Below are 24343 nucleotides of genomic sequence, written 5' to 3' on the forward strand. Positions count from 1 at the left end.
TGTAGATTTAAAGAAAACTATATTATTACCCATATCAGACATCTGAACTGGTCACTTAAAAATCTGTATACCCCTATTATTCATAAACATTGAGAATGTATATTTGTTTGTAATTTGTTTGAATTTGCATGCAGAGATGATGCCAATGGACCTTTGTATTTTCCAAGGTCTCACATCCAGGCACCCAAGGACATGTAGAAATAGATACATGTACGTTTTCAGGTGAGACAGTATTCATGCACCATTAACATATGTAATAATGTAAATACAGCAAATACGAAAGTGGAAGCATCCCTAAGGATGTGACTTTAATATCACATCATAATGGTAAAGTTCATGGCATCTGATATTAACACAACACAAGAGAACTATATTCATAAAGGGTACACATACATCAATCTCAATCTTCAAGATGTCTGATTTGGATTGTAATAAAAATAAAGACTGGTTCTACTTTCGGGATACATGAAAAATGTTGCCCTTTAAAAGAGCCCTCTTTATAAGACTCAAGGGAATATGATTCTCAACAGGCAACATATTTGATATTCCTCTCAGGAACAGTCAAGTTAATAGCAATTGATTATTTTACTAATACACTGCACAAAATCAATATTGCCAAATTGTCAGTACCAGTAATTGATAAAAGTTTATTACTTTCATTTAAAGAATTCATTTACATTTTTTAAAATGTAAATGTAACAAGAGTGGAAATTAATGGAGTAATATTTCATATTCAGGAGATCATACACACTTTCACATAACACAGGTGCTTCTACAAAATATTTTGTTGGTCTGTTATTTGTTTTGTTTATCTGCCATTGTAATGCAAAATTTAAATGCAGACAATATTCAACATGCTTATTTTTCTCAAGTTTTGAATATCAAACATTGAGTTAATCTAATTTGGTAGCTTGCAATCATAAATTCATGAGAATTTCAATTGGTAATGAAATCCTATGGTGAGGGAATAAATAAAACAATAATATGGTATCCCATTTATCTGCCATGGATAAATAAGCCCTCGTGATAAAAAAAGGTAATTTCTCCTTGTAATCTTGGGTAGATGTTCACATTAATGATACCTGATACCCTAAGGTCCTAGTTACATGGTCTTGATGCTCATACTCTGAATTACATGTAACTCTGCTAAAATTGACCTTCCATAAGTCAAATAATCGCTAAAGTCGCAGCAATTTTAAGACCAGATTATCTAGAACATTTGTCATATACCTCTTCTTAGTCTTATTTTGCCTATTTTGTTTAAAGTTGTTGAAACAAAATAACATTTGACATTGACTTACCATGGCTTTGGCAGTAAAGTAAAAACAAAAATGGGAGAATAAAAGAAACAAAAGGAAGAATATGAATATGAAAAGGATTAATATGAATATGAGTATCATATAGAGAGTGTGGGTCATGTAACTATATTATTAATATATTCAATTGAGAAAAGCAATTGCTCACCTCAATAGGTCATCTTCCCCCACCCCCCCCCCCCCCTTTCCTCCTATCAAAGTACCCTTGCACTGCTCATGGCTACATAGTATACTGGAGCAGTTGGATATGCTTACAGATATCATCCAGTATATCTATTTAAAAAACAGACCTATCGGTAGTGACATGCTTCCTTGGTCACAACAACAACTGCAGATTTCAGTTGAGCGTATGGTCTTTGTTTTTTCCACTTTCTCTCCTCAGACTGGTAACTTGCTCTATTCCTATTCATTGTTGATAAGAGCAGTATCAGTCCTGTTAATGGTGTCATGGCTACTGTAGCACAGAACTTACTTCTTTAGTGTTCAGTATAGCTAATGCTATCTCCTCCATCTGTAAATGAAGCATTGCATACACGAAGTTTACTAAAAAACAGAAGGAAATGAATTGCTGACTTTTCAACTTCAATCCAGTTTGGTAATTATAAAATAAGGGACTGTCACATCGTTCCGTGCAAGCCTTGTGGGTGAGTTGCGAGCAATCACCCGCTACAAAGTTTTGCGCATGTTCAAAACTTTTCTGTGTGCAAATCAGACTTGTGTGCGCTTCTACGGGCAACTGCGTGTGGCATACGTGCGAGATACTGTCATTGCGGGCGACCTGCGGTTAGCAAAAATAGTCACCTGTAAGTCACACGCGAGGTTTGTGTGGAACGATGTGACATGGCCTTAAATAATCAAATTTCATAATGCTGAATACAAAATTTCAAATCTGGGCCCCTGAAAACTAAGATTTGGAAATGATTCAAGCAATTTTACTCTGATCCTGACTGGCTGTTATTGGGTTAATTGAACAATTTACAAATGCAACAATGATTTTGATTGGGTAATGTCCTTTTGCATAGATTCCAAATCTTTTTGCTACAGGGCACTGATTTTGCAGTACTGGTTTCACTTCCACTGCTAGCTGTTCAACAGCTACATAAATTGGGAATATACACCAACATTATATCTAAATCCCAAAAAATCATAATACCAAGATTGGTTTCAATTATTCCTTTAATCAAAGTTAGTTTTGGCACAAAATATGACTATTTTGCATCTATGGAGACTGCTTCACAGTTAGCTTAAAGTCACACTTAGTTCAGACATGGTACAGCAAAGCTCACTAACAATTTATGAACAATATCAATCTTATACAGGCTGTAAATGTCTTCTGAGAGCTTCTGAGAGCTTTGACTGAAAATGCCACTTACATCTTGAGGACTTTATCCTTTCCACCGCTAGCGACCCTCTGTCCATCAGGACTCCAGTCCACAGCATACACCTCATCAGCATGGCCAGGTAGATCACCTTTTATTGCTTTACTCGCAACATCCCATACCTTCAGAGTACTGTCGGAGCTACCACTACACAGTAATCGACTGTCAGAGGACCATGATACCTGTTTATTAAAACAAGCAAATATCAAAAACAGAAAGTTTATGTATTGTGCAACATACCATGAACTTGACAGGGGAACATCAACCCGGGACTCGTTTCACTAAATTTGTTCTAATCATTCAATTTGATTGGCTGATCATAAATTTGGCCATGATTGTTCACACATATTCATTTTACTTAATGAAATATAGATATGATTTGACAGCAAAATAATCTTTATCTTCAAGTCAAAAGACATTGAGAAATCAATAAAAATGGAATCACACTTGTACATTATAACCAATCTGTTATGCCATCCATCTGCACTTATTGCAATAAAAGCCTGGCCAGCAGAAAGTTTGCCGAACTCAGGCTCAAGACTTGCGTTAACCCAAGGCGGTCAAGGGGGTCAAGGGGATTGATTGACTTGGGTGTCCACCTAAACTGCTTTTACCTCATTGAAATTCCCTTGTTACCAAAAGTGGTTCTAAAGAAAATTCTCAGATATTAAATTACCCTTCTGAGTGCTGCTTAGTCTTGTAAATTAAATTCAGGTTCTTGCATTTTTCAAGAATCCTAATTCTTGGACTATTTACACGTTTTATCCCTGTTCATTTAAATGTGAGAGTTGTCCCTACCATTCGTTACCATCTACTTATACATTTCCACTTTGAATTTACATAGGTTTAGAGATATAAATGTTCACACATCCACACCTTTCTAATCTCTTTCAAACTTTCAACCATTCATACATCATTTCATTACCAAGACTGGATTCCCCCCCAAGTGGAAAGCCAACAAATTAAATGTACCAGTTTATAGTGAACAAATCAATGACCAAAATACTAGCCCAAACAAACAAAGAAAAACACTTTTGAGTGAAAAACAAGAACTTCAAAAGAGCTATCAACTTTTTCAATACCACAATTACAATTTTTTGCTGCCTTATTTTTAACAGAACCTACACCTTTAAATCACCAAATTATACAACTGGTTAATAACAATATTTTGTTGCTGATTTATTCTTGCAAATTTTGAACTGAACAAGAGTGAACATTTTCACTTTTGAACACACATGTATGAAATATATGAAAAAGCGATGAAAGAAGTCACACAAATATAGATTGTGAATTTAATGGATTAATGCAAAATCATGAAATATCAGGCATAACATATAGTACATCATGACTCACCTGATATACTTTACTGACATGTCCTCTCAGAGTTGTTATGAACCTATCAAAAACAAACACAATGCTCAATATTATATTATTTTGTTTTACATTTTGAAAGTTAAATAAAAGTTGTGATGAAGGGGGAAATGATCATTGTGAGCTTCATACTCTATTCATATCATATAGGAAGAATATCATGACAAATGGCCAACTAAAAATATTTCTATTCCAGTGCCCTGACATTAAAAATATAATGAGTAACAGCTGTAAATGACAAGCCGAAAATTTGGATGTAGTCTCATACATACCTATTGTTAAAACAACTTTTAAAATCTCATGACTTTCCCATAATTGTCTAAAAGACACATTTCATTATCAAGATTTCTGCTGACAAATACCTGCAATTCAATCTAGTGATTGAAATCACTAGATATTCATCAATTATCATCTCATTGAGTAGCAGATCTGAGATTTCAAATAAGAGAGCACAAAAAGTTGTTTGATTTCACCCCCTCCTCCCTCCGGCAAAAAACAGGGCCCCACCCTCCATTGAAATGTCTTTCAATTGAAACATTCTCCCTGGACATTATATCTTCCATTTTATTATATTGGTAGTGCAATTCCTATGACCCTATTTAGCTTTGAATTTTTAAATATAGTATATTTTTCATTCAGATGCTTAATAAAAATGACAATTTTTATTCATAAAGTCCAATTTCAAATGTAGCTAACGGTAATGCAAATAATTAAGAATCTCAATTTGCACTAGCTTATAATCTATGCAGAGGCTGTAGCTTTTACCTTTACCTTTACGAGTCTGATGTTACGTGAAACGTCAACAATGTGTCTAATTCCGGACTTGCGTTATTTCTTGGTGCTTTTTTATTGACGAATGCCTGGTGGCAGGTTTTTGTAACAAAAACTTAAAGCAAATCCTTGTCAATAAAAAAAAAAACAAGAACCAACATAAGACCGGAGAGCAAAGGCAGTGGCTGCTTCGTAGCCACAGTGCATGGTCTTCCGCATCAGATGTATTGTTGACATTTCACATAACAGCATCAGACTCATATAGGCAAAGACAAAAGCTGTAGTCTCTGCCTAGATTATAGGCTAATACAGCACAAAAAAGGGCGGCCAGTCATGCGTATAACTTATTGTTATACTTACTTGCCAGTATGACCATTCCATAACTTGATGGACTTGTCAAATGATGCACTAGCCACAAGCCGAGTGTCTGGAGAAAAGGCTACATCGTTAATGAGTTGCATGTGACCCGTCATCCTTGCAACAGACGTTTTCTCTTTCTCTGGTTGCCATAGAAACAATGTGAAGTCATCTGAGCCTGTCACTAGGCGCTCTGGTTCAGATCCCTATTATTTAGTAGGTGGATAAATAACAAATATGATACTGGTTCACAAAAGTGGATCTATTGTGCCAAACAGATAATGCAATAGTAAGAATAATAAGATTATAGTATTTATTTTCATTTATTTGTTACAAAGGCATAAAAATATGTACTTACTGCCATTTTCAGGGTGGTTAATTCTGATTATTTGGGGGCTCACCTTTACCATTGCCTATACTGTCATCCATACATTATACAAAACATAAAATCAGAATTTTGCCTTCAAACAGTACCTACTTGTAACTGAGATGAGAGTCAAGATAATATGAGGTTATTTATATCACTTCCATTTATGCTCATATATGCCTAGAATTCTAACAATGGCATTAAAAAAAAAGATATAAATGTTCAAAATTCTTCAGCCTCAAAATTGAAACAAAGACTTTGCAAAGGTTTTATATGGAAAGGGCACTGTACTGTGAATTATAAGGTTTCAATGGTGTGGTAAATCAGCATCACTATCATATGTTCATGATGTACTTTTTACAAATACATACACAAAAAAGAGATCATATGACGTAAACAGACATTCAAGACTCAAAATTAAATTAATTAAGACATAGTTAGACTGAATTAGAATTCTAGATTGTTCCAAAACATTTGAAATGATATGCATATGTGAATAACTTGAAGGATAGTGTTTGAAAGTAAAGGCCCAAAGTAGCAAATTTCCCTATTTGGGTATTACACTAAAAAAAAAAAAAAGGAGAAACCTGGGGTTTGATGGCAAAAAATCTTCCACCAGAACATGATGATTCATATCAGTTACATTTTACTCTACACCATGCCATGGATGCAATAAAATCATTTAAAAATTAATCAATGACAAAATGCATTTACTCATAGGCAAGTTAAACAGGTGCTTTGAGAATATATTTTTTTTGGAGAAAGCAATTGCATGGACAGCAGCATTATGAAATGAGGATGTAAAACAATCTTACCTTGACTGTGTCATATCTATCCTTGGCAATCTTGGATAGTTCTTCAGCTAAAATTATGAAAAGTGTATGAAAGATTTAGTAAATAAAAAAATTATAACCATACACTATTCTACTTTTATTCACATCCTGATATCATCGGAGAACTTTAGGGAAATTTCTAATGCTCATTGCAGGTACCCTCCTACTGTACAAACATTTTGTTTTTGTTTCCAATGATACAATTTCCATCACAGTATTAAACCAAGATAACAAAGTTAAAATAGTTCATAGGAGATGTTACAAGAAAGACATACTTTATGAGATATGTTTTGTATGCGATCTACATGTGGTATTAGTTTGGCACATTTAACAATTCAAAAGCAGCATTGCTTTTAAGCCGACCACTATTCTATCTAAATTGACTTTTTAAATGGCACTTAATTGCAACTCTTTGTGTTACAAGAAAATGTCCAGGGATAGCAAACTCACAAACAGCAAAGCAGTATTCTGAGAGTTAAAAACGACATATTTTTGGTGGAAAACACAATTATATACCTTTCCTGCAATAGACTTTTGCTACAAAACAAAAAAATGTCTATTGGATTAAAGGATTAAGTATTCCATCTATTAAAAAAAAAAAAGATATAGAACAAAACAGGACAAAAATATCTGATATGATCTGTAGCATAAAGCTTATATTTTTAGATTGATTGGACAAAATCATAACTGCATTTGATTTTAATTATCAGTCTTACAATCAATTGTAAAGATTTATGCAACAGGGCCTTGGATGACTAACCTGATTGGTCAATGCGCTGATGATTGATGGTCGCTTGCATAGGATCAAACCAGCTAGTACGTAATACATAGTCTGTACTTAGAGCCATTGTATTCACCCAATGGCCATGACCTTGTAACGTCCTACACAAGATACCCTGTCCAAAAACCAATATAAATGATTACAGAATAGAAAACTAGATAACAGCAGCCATAAATGATCTTATTATCACTGAAAAAAATAAAACTTCTGAATAAGTGCTGTTAGACTAAATCTAGTACATATCTATATTTTTTCTACCCTTTTTTTTTTAAATCTCACAAGAAAAAAGATGCAGAGGGCCAAGCCTTAAATATAATGCTGTTGATTTGCGTTGTGTATGGATTGGTTGGGCCCGATTCAATTTTTTGTTTCTTGTCTGACCAGTGCCCTATAACATACATGTATATGATATAGTAATTTGTGAAAGTAAGTGTAAATGTAAGTCTGTGGCAAATCATATATGCAAAGTTTCAATCAATAGTAAATACTAAGAATATTTATTTATGTTACACCCCTGGAATAGTAGGCCTACATGGGGCTATATGAATATGTGAAATCTGCTATTTAAATCAGTTTGTATATGATCATGATTGGTGGAGATTTTTCAATTTGTTTTTTTAATTTTTAATTTTGTTTAAATCCAAGTTTTACGGAACAGATCCAAATAGACTTGATTGGTACTATTGGATCAAATACTTCCAAAGGAGTGATGGTTCAATGGGAACGTGACAAATCTCTCAACCCCGTTTTTCTGGCAGAATTGATCTGAGAAATGGAAGTTGCAGAGGAATGCTAGTAACATGCAAGGTCTCCGAAGAATGACGTCAAGTATAAGACCCCACCCAGACAGGGGGCTCCAAGCATTGTTCCTGTGACACTGCAATCAGACCAAATTAAAAATAATGTAAATAGCACAGAAGATGTTTCCCAAAGCACACAGGCTGATGATTGTGTGGATCTCAGACCTGGTAGTAAGAAAAGATGTCCAGCTTAGTCAAGAACCATCCCTACAACTCCGGACTCAAGAAAAAAGCAGGTAAAGAAAAGGCTCATGCTAGACAACCTCATTTCTGCTCTATACTTTTCATTCTGTATATACACATACATATGCGCTATATAAAAACTTTTTTTTTTTAATTATTATTACATAAAGTACATTTTGATTTTCATTTTGTTCTCCAGAATGAAAGTTCCTGGAGGACTAACTGCATTATGCAAGGCCAGTGAAGAAACAGTAACCCCATCCAGAAAGGGGGTTCTCGGCACATCTCTCTAGATGTTGCCATCAGACAACAGCAAGATGAACCAGCAGCAGGGAAGCTTATTCCCGAAGCACGCCTATGAAGACTTGACGATTCTCCCAATTTCATATTAAGCAAAGTCAATGTCAAGACCGTCTGAATATTTCTAGACTCGGAAAGAAAAAAAAAAAAAGGTGAAGAAAAAGAGTAATCCTAGATAACTCTATTTCTGCTCAATACTGTCCATAATGTATAACATTTTCACAGACATAGGAAAAGATAAAGAGAATGAAAAGTAACAAGAAATCCTACATTTCTTTGTATTTGTATTTTGCTTTGGATTATAATAATAATAATAAAATGTTTATGCTAATGCACGTTTATGAACTTTAATTCCATAATCCAGCTAAATAAGGTGTTTTAACATTCTTCAACATATTGCATTCTTCTTGTGTTTGCTCTTTTTCATAAATTCAGAAAAAAAAATGAAACAAATAATCTTCAGATTTTCTATGTATCCCAAACTGGATATATGAAGAAAACTACTTTCATTGTTACTTTCGCAGATTTTGTCAACACGTCCAAATTCAACATCAAAGTTCAATCAAGCTGCAAGAGTCTGCATTGTGATGGTGAGGTTTTTTCTACTTGTTTCAGGTGCTATGCTTTACTGTGTTTTCAACAATCTGAAGTAATGAATGCCATTGTCTCAGCCTCAATACCCAAGACTTACATAAGTCTTGAAAGTTGTCAAGTTGATGGGTGTGATAACACCCTCTAAAAACAACAGGAGCACAATTACAATGAAAGCATACATTTACCAAAATCTGGATCTAAACAAAAAAATATATCTTAAAGGATCTACATCAGAAAAGTATACTAATTAGAAAAGTCTAGGAAATTTATGGCATGTTGTTGCAAAGAGACTTATGACACATCTTCAAGACAACAACCTTCACGAGACAATGCAATCTGCCTATAAACGACTCCACAGTGTCGAGACAGCTCTACTTCGGATATCTGATGACATATTGAGAGCAATTGACAACAAGAAAGCAGTGTTAATCATCCTCTTGGATCAGTGATTGCATGTTGACTTTAAGATTGATGCCACTGCCTTAGCATGGTTCTGGTCATATCTCCACTGCAGACGACAATTGGTGAACATCAAAGGTACTTTCAAAGGTCAGAGGAGGCTCTCGTGAAGTATGGTGTTCCACAAGGTTCCATCCTCAGACCACTGCTTTTTACTCTGTACACTGCACCTCTTGGGGATATTGCTCATCATCATGGATTGAGTCACTCTGTTGAGTCGCTCCTCGGGGCTTCCCTAGAATTTGAGCGCTAACGGGTCAATGACCTTCAGGATAATCAAAGTCATCTGGAAGCCAAAATAAAGATCTTGGAAGACGAAGTGGCAAGGCTCCGCGTAGATGCCGACAAGAACGAAGTTGCTACGAACAAGTCCGAATGGTTCTCAAGGAGGAACAATATTATTAGCTGACTCCTATAGGACTTTACCTCTCGTGGGTGAGACAAAAGAGACAGAATTCAAGCTTTGCAATGATCATAATCAATACGCATTCCTTAGAAGTGCAAAGTTTTGACTATTGATGACACCATGAAACTTTGAATATGGTTATTTAAAAGTTGGTCCTTGCATTCATTGGAGGTTTATGACGGATCATAAAATCAAGAGCAATGTATGAAAACGAAAATTAAAACTTATTAATACTCACATCAGCAGCTCTCCATACTTTGACTGTTCTATCTTGACTAGCTGAGTAGATGAGATCAGTCCCACCCCACCGAATGCATGTTACCGACTGGAGATGGCCAGACAGTGTTCTCAAGCAACAACCTCGAACAACATCCCAAACTTTTATATTTCCATCCTGTATCATTAGAGGTAAAATGCCAATTTTTGTGACTGAAAATTATGGCATTATTATCATATAACAAATTTTAAGCAGTTACTAGAGTTATGCAGTTGATCCAAATCATGCAAGAATGTAAACCGAGTAAGTCTTTTTCTTATTACTCCATAACGTTTGAAGAATCAGACATTACATGTTTTAATTGTAATGACATTTTTCTTCATTTTAAATTTTGAAAGGATTCAAGTATTCTATGGATGCAATTTAATGAAGATAAAAAGCAAAAATTTGTTTTAAGGTGTCTAAATTTTATATTAGCGTATATTTTTCATAGACCTTCAAGAAATTTGTTTAATGAAACATGCAATCAGGAAAAGAAACAAACTTATGTATTTTCATCATCATCTTTCCACTTTAAAGCTATACGTTGTACTGAAACCATTTGGTTGTGCTTAAAAAAAAGAAATATTTTTATACTAACAAGTGGAATGCCTCTGGCCGTCTCACCTGCATCACGCGATTCAATATAGCAGCAGTGCTGATTTTGAAAACTACTATAACTCGCACAAGATGTTCAGTGATACTTGGTTACTCTTATTTCCACGTTTTATGAACTAGACCAATACACTTATAGAGATATGATGGCAATTCAACAAATACCCCCAACGTGGCCAAAGTTCTTTGACCTTACATGACCTTTGACCTTGATCATGTGACCTGAAACTCGCACAGGATGTTCAGTGATACTTGATTACTATTATGTCCAAGTTTTATGAACTAGACCAACACACTTTCAAATTTATGGCTGTAATTCAACAAATACCCCAATTTGGCCAAAGTTCATTGACCCTAAATGACCTTTGACCTTGATCACATGACCTGAAACTTGCACAGGATGTTCAGTAATACTTGATTACTATTATGTCCAAGTTTCATGAATCAGATCCATAAACTTTCAAAGTTATGATGGTAATTCAACAGATACCCCCAATTCGGCCAAAGTTCATTGACCCTAAATGACCTTTGACCTTGGTCATGTGATGTGAAACTCATGCAGGATGTTCAGTGATACTTGATTAACCTTATGTATAAGTTTCATGAACTAGGTCCATATATTTTCTAAGTTATGATGACATTTCAAAAACTTAACCTTAGGTTAAGATTTTGATGTTGATTCCCCCAACATGGTCTAAGTTCATTGACCCTAAATGACCTTTGACCTTGGTCATGTGACATGAAACTCAGGCAGGATGTTCAGTAATACTTGATTAACCTTATGGCCAAGTTTCATGAACTAGGTCCATATACTTTCTAAGTTATGCTGTCATTTCAAAAACTTAACCTCAGGTTAAGATTTGGTGTTGACGCCGCCGCCGCCGTCGCCGTCGGAAAAGCGGCGCCTATAGTCTCACTCTGCTATGCAGGTGAGACAAAAACCTACTTTTTGAAAAGGGAATCCAACAAAGTACAAATTAATTCAAGAACATAAGATTGCCTTGACAGATACAATTGGTTGTTTTTTAAGAGCTAAGCTGCAAAACAAAGTGAAATTTAAGCCACTTTTCTTCAAACCTGGTACAAACTCTACATAGAATATTTTGAGTGCAAGATACTTTTCAACCTTTGTAACAGAAATGAACATTTTTTACACAAAAAGTGAATGATTTTCCCTTTGGTTCTGTTGAGTGTGTGATGGCAATCATGAATTCAACAACTCACAAAAATATCTGTCATTTGCGAAACAATTACCATGTTAACACGCCGCATCGGCTCGCAGTGCAGAACCGAGAGCCGATTCAGAATCATCATAATGGTAAAGTAATTGAAACGTGCCCCAATTGCCGATGCAGAATCGGCTTCGTGTTTACACATAGAACAAAGGCAGATTCTGCTTCAGCTCACAGTTTTGATCCTACTATTTTGGTGTTGCAAAATTGCTGATTCTGCACCGAGAGCCGATGCAAGTTAATCGCGTTTACAAGCATAAAAAAGCCGATTCTGCATCAGCTCTCGGTTCAGCACCACGAGCCAATGCAGCGTGTAGACACGGTAAGTGTGATCGTGAAAATAACATATACAGTAAGTTACATACCTTGGATGCTGATGCAAGTAATCTACACTCATGATTAACATGAAATGGTTGCCATGCCAACCATGTTATCCACTGTTTATGTCCAGTCAATACTTTTCCTTCTTGTTTACCGGTTTCCGGATTCCAAATTATTATCTACAAAATGTATGTATAAACATTAATATTTCTTTAATTCTTCAACTTCACATCTTACTTATGTTTGAGAGATTCAATGACTCTCATATCAAAAGGGGTTAAACAAAGGAGCAATAGATCAAGATGTTTCTCAAGTTGCTAAAGTCATATCAGCGAAGTATTTAAAACAATAAAGCCAGCTAGTGTAGTGGCAGAAATATCAATAATTGTAACATTACAACAATTCTGAAACATACTACTGGGTATGTCACTGTTAACATAATTATAACTTAAATAATGATGACATTAATAGTGGATATTCATGCAGAACGCAAATATATAGTGAAAAAGTGCACAATACACTTCGATATCACCCCAAATTAGCTAGGAGAGCTATAGTAATTCTCAAGACACTCGTACAATTCCTCAGAACTAAGATAACTCAGTGTAAAATAGAAAATCATGGTCTCACCTGAGAATTCTTACAGCCTGAAGCTAGCCGCCTACCATCAGGAGACCAAGCTATACACAGCACCCAATGCTTATGTCCTATATAAAATAAAAAAGAATCAAGAATAGTTTACTTGGAAAAGACAATTCAATAATTACTATATTGGTTGGTTGCAAAGTCAACCTCATTTCAATTGAAAAATCAGAAACAACCTCAAGCATACAATCAGGTACACCATCAAGGCATTAGTCATTATTATGTCCAACCCTAAGGAAACAAATCCTCATCCATCCCTATTAAAGCTTTTGACTGACCCTGACTGTGAATGGTGTGTTGGCTCATTTGGTAGTGTCCGTCTCACAACCGGGAGGTCGGGAGTTCAAACCCCGGCGGCGTCAGACCAAAAGAAACATAAAAAGGTGGGAGATGCTGCTACCCTGTTTTGCGTTCATCATTAAAGGGATAGAGCCTCGTCGATCTGGTGCTGCACAGTAGCTGTTGGGCCCTCGATCAATTGGGAATACATGTATATTTCTATTCTCAGATTTCTATTTCCAACAAAAAAATATGGATTTTCATTTTGACTTGGACAGTTAGTATGATGACCTTCAGCTCTCTAGGAGAATTCTACCACTCAAATTTGGTCATCAAGTTTGGAAGGTAAGGGCAAAGTGTAGGGCCATAAAAGAAACTTTCTGGAAAAGAAATTGACATTGGGCTAAAAAATGTCAATTTCTCCTCTCTGTGGCAATTAGCCTCATAATGACCCTCATATAGGAAAAAATACATAAAATGTAAACACTGATATATAAAAACAACACAATCAGTGAAAAATACAGATGATAGTGAATAAGTAATGATGACGACAATGACACTGATGATGATGAAAAACAGCATTTGCATTGCACCATTTATCTGAAAGAAATACTCAAAGGTAACAGCTCCCACGATATCTCACATATCATTCTTAAAATTGCTTAAAAGATAGGATTTTTGTCCTAATTAAAAAGCCTTAATGTTGTTACGATTACAAAACTAGATAGATGGAGATTTTTAAAGTTGAGTGTCCCACAGATCACTTGGAAAATGTTCTCAAAGCACACTTTAAGGCTCTCAGCCAAGATTCATATAATCCAACAATTCTTGAACAGACAGAGTACGATCTATTGAATAGTAAAATTATTACTAATTCGTACCTTTACAGGTGTGGTGCGGTGTTTCAGTTGTCACGTCCCAGAATCGCACAGTTGTGTCTCCGGAGCCACTTGCCAAATACCTAAAAACATATCAGTTATATAAACACCTCCAAATTAAAAATATCATATGGTAATAATATTCACTGGAAAATATCACTAAATAAAGAAAACTACAGACAATATTCTAAAATGAAATCATTCTCTTAATAACTTTGTTAAAGCAGCCATTTCAATTTCTTTCTCGAATGTGGTCTGATAATAATTTTATTTCTTAAAAGTGATCTTTGTAATTCAATAAAAGATAGTGAGCCCCTCAACCCCACCAAGAAATGAACTCCTTTGTGCAGAGTGTTGAATGTAGACAACACACTACAATGTTTGGTGAGCCCAGAGAACAAACTTTGCTGAATGTAATATTTCTTAACTTAACTTCACTATTAAATATCTAAACATGACAGTACTTGAACACTTTAAATATGGGGGGTTCACAAACTATTGAGCACCGCTGTAAGTTAGAGTTTAAAATACTAGACGGATTACCAACTTTATGCAGTCAAGATGTATATCACTGCATAATTGATAGATTATTCTAATAAATATTTCTCCTAGTGAGGACATTTTCTTTAAGCATGTTTGTACCTATCTAACGCATTCCATTCCTATTGTTTTCTTTGATTCAGGGTCATTTTTAATACATACAAAGCTATCCATACAAATATTTCCTCTTGACTTCTTCAAACTATGCTAAAATAGGTCAAGAGGGGGGGTGAGAGATTAATATTTTTCTGGAAAGAGGGCTATTTTTCCTACTTCGTACTTGGCAATTAATAAATATAACAATTAACAGGGGCTCTTCGGCAAACTATGACTGCTAAATTAGAAATATTTGTTTAGCCTGCACTAAAACTGGACTAAGGTTTACCTTCCATCTGGGCTGAATGCTACAGATATCACAGCCTCTGCATGACCTTCTATGGTACTTGTACAACGGGTCACTGCTCTCACTTTGAACAAAGCCTGGGGCTGATAGATGATCGATAGCACTTGTTCGGTTTCCTGATCCTCCTTACTTAAACTTTCCGACAGTGTTGATGTGATCTCCTTCTCATCAACGTAAAATGCATAAGGCACTGTGTCTTCCTGTGCAAAGGGACAAATAATTGAATGACAATTTGTATTGTGTAGCTATTATATGAACAAACTCTACCTCAAATACAATACTGACAGATCTCCTCATCATTGCTACTTTGTATATAGAAGACACACACATAAAATGTATCCTAAACATCTATACGGGAAAAGAGATCATTGACAGGTCATCATGGAGTCTTTTTTTTCCATGCTTTATTTTGTATGCATGATAGCCTAGGCTAACATTTCAATATCTTAGGGCAAGGTATCATTTCTATAGGGCATATTTTAATATATCACAAATAGGCCTAGACAAGATTAACAAGGGCACACATAATGACAAGGCCAATTAAAGGGGTATTGATGCCAATGCGGGCATTGGCACCATTTGAATGACAATTTGGTTAATTCCAAAGGTACATTAGTCCGAAAATGAAATAAGAATTGTTATGTAGATAAGACTTGAAAGTGGCACCACTTGTGGATGTTGAGAAGGGTACCCCCGGGATATCAAATTTTAATGGTTTACGGAAGTACACCATAAAGGTTTTCTTTGTAAAAGGATGATAATTATGCATGATTCCAAACATACACTGTTTAAATCTTTAAATAGAGAAACATTCAATTCGACAAAATCTATGCATAAATTATAAATAGAATTTATCAAAATGTTGATAAAGTCTCAAAACAGCAAATACAAGTCCAATTATGGATGGCCTGACGCGGTAGAATCTTTATTGATTCAATTATTTTACTATTTCAAAATGAATGGTTTGAGGCATCTTACCAACAGTTTGTATGGTTTCTATGCAATACAATTATTATAGTGTTATAAATATTTAGTCAGGTTGTTGTCCCCGATCTTGGCGAAGAGGGCTTCGTCAAACAGTTAGCGACCAAGTAGCTCACTATCTCCAATTTAGTCAAGAAGTTAGAATTATGACGGTGTTGAGAAACAGTCCCCTTGAGAACAAAACATTACAGAACTACTTCTTTATTAATACAGTGGAACAAACAACACAGGCATTCCACATTGAAGCCTCATCTTTAACATACCTGTTGCAGGATGGCATTACAAATCAATTGCAGTTTTTCTGTAGATACATCGAGAGGAAGGTCAAAAGGTGCTCCAGTAGCCTCTCCTTTCTCGCTCACAAACTGAGCTAGAATTCTCTGTCCTTCCTCCATTTTTACCTGTACATATGATATGGGCAAAAAATGTGAACAGTCAGCAGTACAATTTTTAAAAAAGAATCAAGTTGATCACTCTATACAGTCTTGCCTGCATTAAATGTGATTCAATATACATACATGTAATGTATAACAGCTGAAGGGTTGACTATGTAACATTTTATACTGACATTTTTATGATAATATTTCTTAGATTGTTTTACCTTTTGAATATATCATGCAATAATCTAAGTCCGTTAAGGGAAAATGCCTCTGTTATCAAACTGGGAACTTGGTGTTTCTTTTATAAATGCTTAATGAAATATGAAAAAAAATATATATATATTTTTCAAACTTAAAGACAAAAAATAATTTATTTTAGATTAAAACTCTTAAGTTCATTGACCTAAAATGATATAAGACCTTGACGATGAAAAATATTTCAAAAGTGAATATAATATATGATATCCAATAACCATCTCATACTAATTTGATTAAATTTGATTACATACTTTCAAAATAATTTCTAGTTATTTGAACTAAAATAGCCTTTGACCTTTACCCAGTGACCTGATAATATACTCATCTGATAGCTGATAATCATTGTATTTAAGTTTAACTGAAAAAGGACTCAAGATTTCAAAATTATCTTCAAAATTCAAAATCATAGCCTTTGGTTAAGTGCATACCACTTTACTGACCCCAAAATGACCTGTGACCATGGCCAAGTGACCAGAAATTACGCCCGTCCATTTGCTGATATATATTGGTATTTATTTAACTTCAGTTTAATTGAATAGGGTCTTAAATTTTATTTGGGTTAAAAAGGAATAAATTAAAAGGATGTTGAAAAATCAAAATCTTAACCTAAAATAAGTCGTTTTATATTCATACCAAAACATGTGATAGTTCATTGCCATGTTGACCTTTGGCCTTGATCATATGATGTGAAACTCATACCAAATGATCAGTCAAACCTGATCACCCTCATGACCAAGTTTCACAAAATATATATTCGCATTTTCAAAATTACAATGACATTTCTCAAACTTTGGACTTGGTTAAGATTTGAATATTGATGCCATTACCATTGGAATATGGCTATGTCGTTCTATGGAGGCCAAAAAAAAAGAAGAATTGGACCTAGATCTAGACTAATTCTTAACTTGATCATGATGATTTTCATAATACAGATCCCTGGCTCCAAACAGAACAGGAATGATTGACATGGCATTAAGAATCCCAGCCCCTGGTTTTCCAGCTGAATTTTATATCATGATGCTTTAATATGTGTTCTTTCACTGAAATGATTTAAGCACAAGTCATTGACATATGAAGCGAGTCATTTTCCATTGACCATTCATATTGAAAATGATTATTTCTGAATAAAAAACTCCACCTTAGTCGAGTTTAGACTATACCGGTAACTTTGTCACTTCATATTTCTACAAACAATATGTATTCAGCAATAAAGCCAATACAATAGACTTATTATGTGATACTAGTACCGTACTAGTAGTACTGTCTGGGCATGCTGGGAACCATTCAATTCATGCAGAAGCACTTAGCTTAATCACACGCACAGTTCCCTACATTTCCACCTCCATACACTTGGATCTGTTACACAGTGTGCACATATAGATTACAAATTGATTGGTTACCGGTTTTGGCCAAATATTCCTTTATTTCTGGAAATTCTGAGAAAGATAAAACTAAAAACTCATGAGTACTAAAAGTAAAACTACTAAAAGTGACTCGACTCAATTTCAAAACAAAACCAATATTTAAGTGACTTATATTTTGGATTAATATTATAATATTGCTTCATATCTCTTTCAAAATGTTTCTCATATCTCTGAGACTGATGTCTGATGATGACTGACTTTGTTTTATGTTTGACTTCGAAGTTCGAGTTTGAGACTGACTGGCGATGCCGATGGCGCGCGCCACCGGCCACCGCGGCCGCCCCGTCCCGTCCCCGCTTCCGAAGCTCCGGTGGAGGATCAGAGGCGTGGTTCCTGTCGTCGCGTTGTGGCAGCAAGAGTAAGACTCCGAAGACAAGTCCGAACTTGCCAACGCGATAGTTGAAACTAAAAGAAGAAAATCTAAATAAGATCAATGATTTATCCAAATACGATACGATACCTTCACGTTTGATCTGTTACTTCGTTTGATTTGGACTGGTTTTGGGCCTTTTTAGCTTAGGCTGACCCGAGTGGCTGGATGGATGTGCTTGCACGTGTAGAGGAACAAGACAAAACAAAAAGGGAAAAATTGGCTGCGCTGCCAAACAACTCGTCCACGAACTATTAGGATGACTTTCTTCACGGCATGTTCGCTACAAAATTTTGACAAAATGTGTCAAGAAATAAACTTGATTTTTTTAAATTACAAATCATTTTAATATGACCGAAATGGTAAAATAAACTATTATTTGAACAATTGAATTCAATCATCCACCTTTCTTATAATATAATGTGCGACATATCCAAAAATCGTCACCCTAACTGTTGGGCCCCGGGCCCTATGGCTAGACCACTCAACCGAAATAAATCAATATAATTTTTTCAGGGATATATATGGTCCGCTAAGAGTAAGACTTCATTTAGCTCCGCGGTGCATGCAGGAGGCCGATTAAAGAAATCAGATTTTTTTTAATCATGCGAAACAGCGGATTTTTCAGTCTAAGACCACTATGAAGACCACCCATAACTTAAAAATCGACCGAATAATTAATTATCGATACCGCACTTGGATTTGGACGAAAATGTGATATACGGGGCCGCCGTGTGGAAATCAGTAACTGTGGAAATCAAGCTAGCGCCGGTCAATATATCCAAGCTTCGCCTTCGTTTACAATTTCTAACGTTAGACTCACAGTTTCTTTGCATCACGAATGTCTACAAGCAAGGAGGAACAAGAGGTTTGTTATAATTATTAATATTACCAAGGGCATGCCTTACCAAGTTTACCCCACAATACGGTAGTTAGACTTATGGTAGGTATGTGAACAAAAAAATAAAACTCATTGAATCTCCTTGAAACCAGTACCATTGGAAAGAGCATAAAAAATACATGTAAAATAATGCCAAGATCATCACCCAAGGTCAAGGATTAGTGAAATAATGGTACTTTAATGATTACCAAAATGCTCGTTTTTGGTCTCCCTTAACTACACGCATCAATGGAGGGTTGTGTGACCGTTAGTGACCAATCTGATGTGAAAATGGTGTTCAATTTGAAAGAATGCAACTTTTTTGTTTTTTTACATATCCTAATGGAACGAAAAACCTTTGGAAGAATGAAGGATAGAAAATAACATCCAAATATAAAATAGCAAATTTTGATTAATCAATAATTAATTAATCAACCACCAAATCATGCATATATTAATGGCAACGGCAGCCATTTTATTTTCTGACATATCGATGGAAAATCATATAAAATCAATAACAAGTCATTACAGGCTGAAACTTTGCATAAATCATCCATTATATAAGTTCTACAATATGACAATTTGTTGTAAATTTTATTTCCTTTTAGAGCTCTATTTCCATTAGTTTGAGAATATTCAAGTCAAAAAAAGACTTTAAAAAACTAAAAGAAAATAATGAAAGTCGTCAATACATGGCTCAAAGAAGGAAACAGATCTAAAGAAAGGGAAATTGAAATGTTCATGTCTCAGACTATTAAATAAATGGATCTACTTACAATTCTCATTTATCTGTTGAATACATTGCCCTTTAGTCTTTAAATGTTTCAAGGGATTTTATTATGACAAGGTGAGATCTTCACAGAGGAAGTCCGCAGCTAGGGCAAACTTTGGCATATCATAGTCTTCAGCATCGTCTTCGTATGTCTCCCCTTCTCCCCAATACGCTACTTGGTAAGTATCTCCTCTCTTCAGGTCCTCAATCTTTCCGTAGTACAAAGTCCTTTGCTGCGTGTCATTGTCATACCAAATATGGCATATCTCATGTCCAATCACCCTACCGGTCAATATTTCAGACATTGAATTCACAACCTCTTCTCCAAACTCCTTAAACTCAGTATGAAGGTTGGCCAAGCTACAATCTTTGATTTTCCTTTCCAACTTCTTACGATTCACTTGGTTCCTTTTTTGCAGTTTATCATTCATTCGTTTTGCAATTTCTGTCTTGATCTCATGTGTTCTCCTTCTTCTATTTGTGTTCCGTTTCCTGGCTAGGGTTGTTGCAAGCCCAATAACCTTTCTCTTTTTTTCTCCTTGCAGGTTATCCAGATAGTCAACCACATTATTTTTGACCGCCTTGATCCGTGCAGACAGAAAACACAATGTGGCATTCGGGGCATGCTCCTTTGCGGCACTGAACATGCCCATTACACTCTCCGCATCTATATTATGACAGCGTGCAGATTCAGTTTCTTTTCTAAGTGTTTCAGTTACATTGAGAGTGAAATAACGGGCATACTGGCGTTGGAGAACTTCAACAGTTTTCAAAAGGCACGCTTTCATCATTGAGTTGAAGAGCTCGGGATCTACTGGTGGCCTTTGCAATGACTTTAACATGGCATCTTCAGCAAGCAAATTTCCAAAGAAATCAGTCTTGGTGGTGAGTGTAGCTGAAGGATCCTGTGAAAACTCTTTCAACTGGGCCAGCACCTCCTTCACTACTTCGATCCCATCTATGTGGTTCACGTCTGACTCGCTGGACTGGTAAAACTTCTGCATCCACGGGCCTGACAGGAGCTTGCCGAGAAGGCCAAGAACGTGAAGTTCCACTTTAGCCACTGGAGTTGAATAGTCATGGAGCAGAGCCTTGAGAAGACCACCACATGTTACCGGTGTTTCAGTAAGGAGTTTCATGAAGAAATCTTCATGATGGTGGAGCTGCTCACTGATGTGGAACATAACGTGTAGCCTATTTCCCCTGTAACGTGGGAGCAGACCCTTTGGAAGACCGGCGCTCTCTAGTGCACTGACGAAACCTTTGGGATCACCGCGGCTATCCTTGTACCTGAATTTGTTAAAACTCAGAATTAACTGGTGGGCGATGCAGTCTGTTCCAAACAACTTCTTCCCAAGATTGCTGGGTTCGTTAGCCTTGAGAGCAGACCGAGTAGAGCTGGCTATGGTGTCCAAGGGATGAAGATGGCAATTCAATTCGTTGAGATGTTTGCCCCAGTCAAGTTCAATTTGTCGAATTGTGGCATGGTTGACAGCAGCACGATCTGTTAAAGTATTTGATACGTGATTTATTATTTTTTGGCGTGTTAGAGTGAAGTCTGTGCTGTAAAATTGACAGTAAACATTACTAAGATGATCTACAGTGTTATTGATGTGCATTGCATAATCTGCTGCCATGCCACCAGGTAACTGGTCAACAGCGAGGATGTAACATTTCTCCTGGCTTGTGATGTGAATGCTGTTGATGTGTACACCTTCCTGAGTTGTGGCATCGAAGGCAATAGTGAGATCCTCCTGGTCGACCAGCACTTCGGAACTAAGGAGATCAGAGACAATGCCGAGCTCTCGTGCCATCAGTTCCACAGTGTTTCTATGAGGAACATCGGGGATGTCAATACCAAATCTCTTCCCAGTCTTCTTAATCAAGGTGGGGATGCTTGATGTGGGAACATTGTTTACAACATGGTCATAAACGCTCATTCGCATCTCATCACTGTACGTCTTGCCTTCCTTTTGAAACTGAACCGCTGATCCAACTTCCAATGATTCTTCGGTTATAAGAATATCATTCTCTAATTTCTGAACATTATGTCTCAACTCCTGTAATTTCTTCTTCAAGTCATTGCATTCAGACACACTTTGCATTCTTGTTTCTACAATCGCAGACTTTGTCTTTAGGCAAGCCCGCTTGTGTCTCCTTTGGGCATTTTTTGATCTCTTTTTGTATTTATTCATTTCCTCTTGTACTTCTAGAGCGACTTGAGCTTTTGCCTCCTTTATTTGCCGGTTCTTTCGGGCAATAGTTTGGTTGAGTCGCTTGATTTTGTTTATCTGTTGATAATTGACAAGACTTCTTAGGGTCGATACTTTCAACTTATATCTCTCCTTCATTTCGGATTTTGATTGTGTAACAAATTGTAATCGCTCTTTCAGTTTACGTTTTCTGGGTGTTGCAGGCTGCTTGCGCTTCGAAGAGCGAATGGATGATGGAGAATGTAAAGGTCCAGCTGTTGAATTTAACAAGAAATAAATACAAGTGTCTTTACAGTCCCAGTATAAAAGTATATGACATGTTTTAACAAAATTAGAAATGTGAAATATAGAATACAGCATTTGTAGTATTCATTTTGGTAAATGCTATTTTGAAAGTGTATTTATATACTACAATATTGTGCAAAAATAAAAGTACTAGTAGGTGAATTGATGTCGGTTATCAATTAAAGATAAGTGTTTTTGATCATTTTTTATTTTATGTCATTTGTGCATTTTCAATTAAAGTGAAGATGAAAATTACAATTTTAAAATCATATTATCATAGCATGGGAAAGAATAATATAATGTGTGTAGTATGTTCATTCTACTTACAATCTGCAGAACCTGAATGTCCAGGTAGGCTCACATCATCGTCTTTCACTGGTGTCTGAGCTTCCTCTGTCACATTGTGTGGCTGTTCAGATGATGAGACCATAGGCTCATCATGATGAACTTGTGATTCTGGAAAGATTAATGATTGTATTAAATGTTAAAGGGAAGGAACTAATCTAATTTTTTTTTCCAAATTACTGGTGGGCATTATCATAAATACAGATATGAGGTTTAGAGGTGAATCATCTATTTAATAACTTGTTCATTTTCAAAATATAAATATTTTGTTTGTTTCTTTCATTTTATTTTGTCTTTTGAATTTATGTCTTCTCAACTTTCTCTACTGAAATAATTATTTTATTTACCGGTACTCTCTGATGGTTCTGGTAAGTCAGGTAGTGGTGCACACACTTCAGGCATTTGAAGTACAAATGGTTCACAGCAAGTAGCTTTAAATCTGTTCATGACACTCTCTGATGTACTGTCCGAGTACTTTTTCATCTTTTTCATAAGTGCATTCATTTCAGCTTGGATGTTCTTGCATGAATAATGCTCAGTTATGATCCTCATGGCTTTGGCTCGACTCTTATCATTCTCAAGATAGATGCGATGCACATGCCCCTTCTTCAAGTCTTCCGAGTTGCCTGGTAAATCAGCAAAATTGTTGTTCAGGTACTCACGCCTCTTGCCTGGCTGTTTTGAGAGTGCCCCCAATCGTTCCTTACCAGGTGGAGGCATGATTGACCTAAAATAAAAAAATAAAAAATAATGGAATTGACTGAATATCAGTTCACAAGTAAAAAAAAAAATAAACCTCTTTCAGTGGCATATGCAGGAATCTTTAAGGGGGGGGGGGTTCAAGCTGAATGAAAATGTTGACAACAAAAAAAAATTAAAAAAAGGACTTCACAACCAATTTTAGGTCATCGTTTTCTACCCCAAAAAAAATTGACAAGCAAAATATTTTTTTTTTGGGGGGGGGGGTATAAATTTTTTTTTAAGCCCCCCCCCCCTGGATATGAAATCAAGTACATGTACACTCCTGTTGCAATAGCCCCCGCCCCCCCAAAAAAAAAAAAAAAAAATTAAGTACTTTTAAAACTTGTCTTAGAGTTAGACTTAACTCAGAGTTAAAATTAATCTCAATTTTGTCATTTTTGAATTTGATAAGCAGATAATCTAAGAAAAATATAGCCTACCAAGAGAGATTTAAAATTTAGGGATATAAAAAAATTGATAGATATATTTCTAAATATAGATCTAGAATATATCAAATTTAGCTTAAAATAAATTTAGCTCGAGAAATTCGGTGAAGAAAAGAAAGTTCAACCGTGTGAACAAGCAGCAGGATTCATGTTCTCATC

At 35.7% G+C, this 24343-nt stretch overlaps 1 protein-coding gene across 4 annotated transcripts; it reads right to left on the bottom strand.

Annotated features, from left to right (window-relative positions):
* Window positions 1-275: 275 nt before the first annotated feature.
* LOC129254643 (notchless protein homolog 1-like) lies at window positions 276-23798 on the bottom strand. Of its 4 annotated transcripts, none has more exons than XM_064111945.1 (13): window positions 20159-21044; window positions 16334-16471; window positions 15069-15286; window positions 14147-14226; window positions 12972-13048; window positions 12386-12520; window positions 10156-10311; window positions 7155-7290; window positions 6377-6423; window positions 5198-5400; window positions 4049-4091; window positions 2690-2877; window positions 276-1827 (listed from the first exon to the last, which is right to left on the bottom strand). In XM_064111945.1, exons 1-13 carry the CDS (start codon window positions 20165-20167, stop codon window positions 1815-1817), a joined length of 1443 nt encoding a protein of 480 aa, XP_063968015.1. In that variant the 5' UTR covers window positions 20168-21044; the 3' UTR covers window positions 276-1814. The 4 variants fall into 4 exon arrangements, 3 of the variants coding, with proteins under 3 accessions (XP_063968015.1, XP_063968022.1, XP_063968029.1); XM_064111952.1 differs by lacking the exon at window positions 20159-21044 and adding an exon at window positions 18593-18692; XM_064111959.1 differs by lacking the exon at window positions 20159-21044 and adding an exon at window positions 16672-16760.
* Window positions 23799-24343: the final 545 nt, after the last annotated feature.

Source organism: Lytechinus pictus, chromosome 2 (genome assembly GCF_037042905.1).
Source record: "Lytechinus pictus isolate F3 Inbred chromosome 2, Lp3.0, whole genome shotgun sequence".
NCBI classification, from domain to species: Eukaryota; Metazoa; Echinodermata; class Echinoidea; order Temnopleuroida; family Toxopneustidae; genus Lytechinus; species Lytechinus pictus.

Coding starts and splice junctions, on each gene's coding strand:
- LOC129254643 (XM_064111945.1), bottom strand. Junction 14,227..15,068: donor GCATTCAGCCCAGATGGAAG/GTAAACCTTAGT, acceptor ATATGTTTTTAG/GTATTTGGCAAGTGGCTCCG. Junction 13,049..14,146: donor ACCGCACCACACCTGTAAAG/GTACGAATTAGT, acceptor TATTTTATATAG/GACATAAGCATTGGGTGCTG.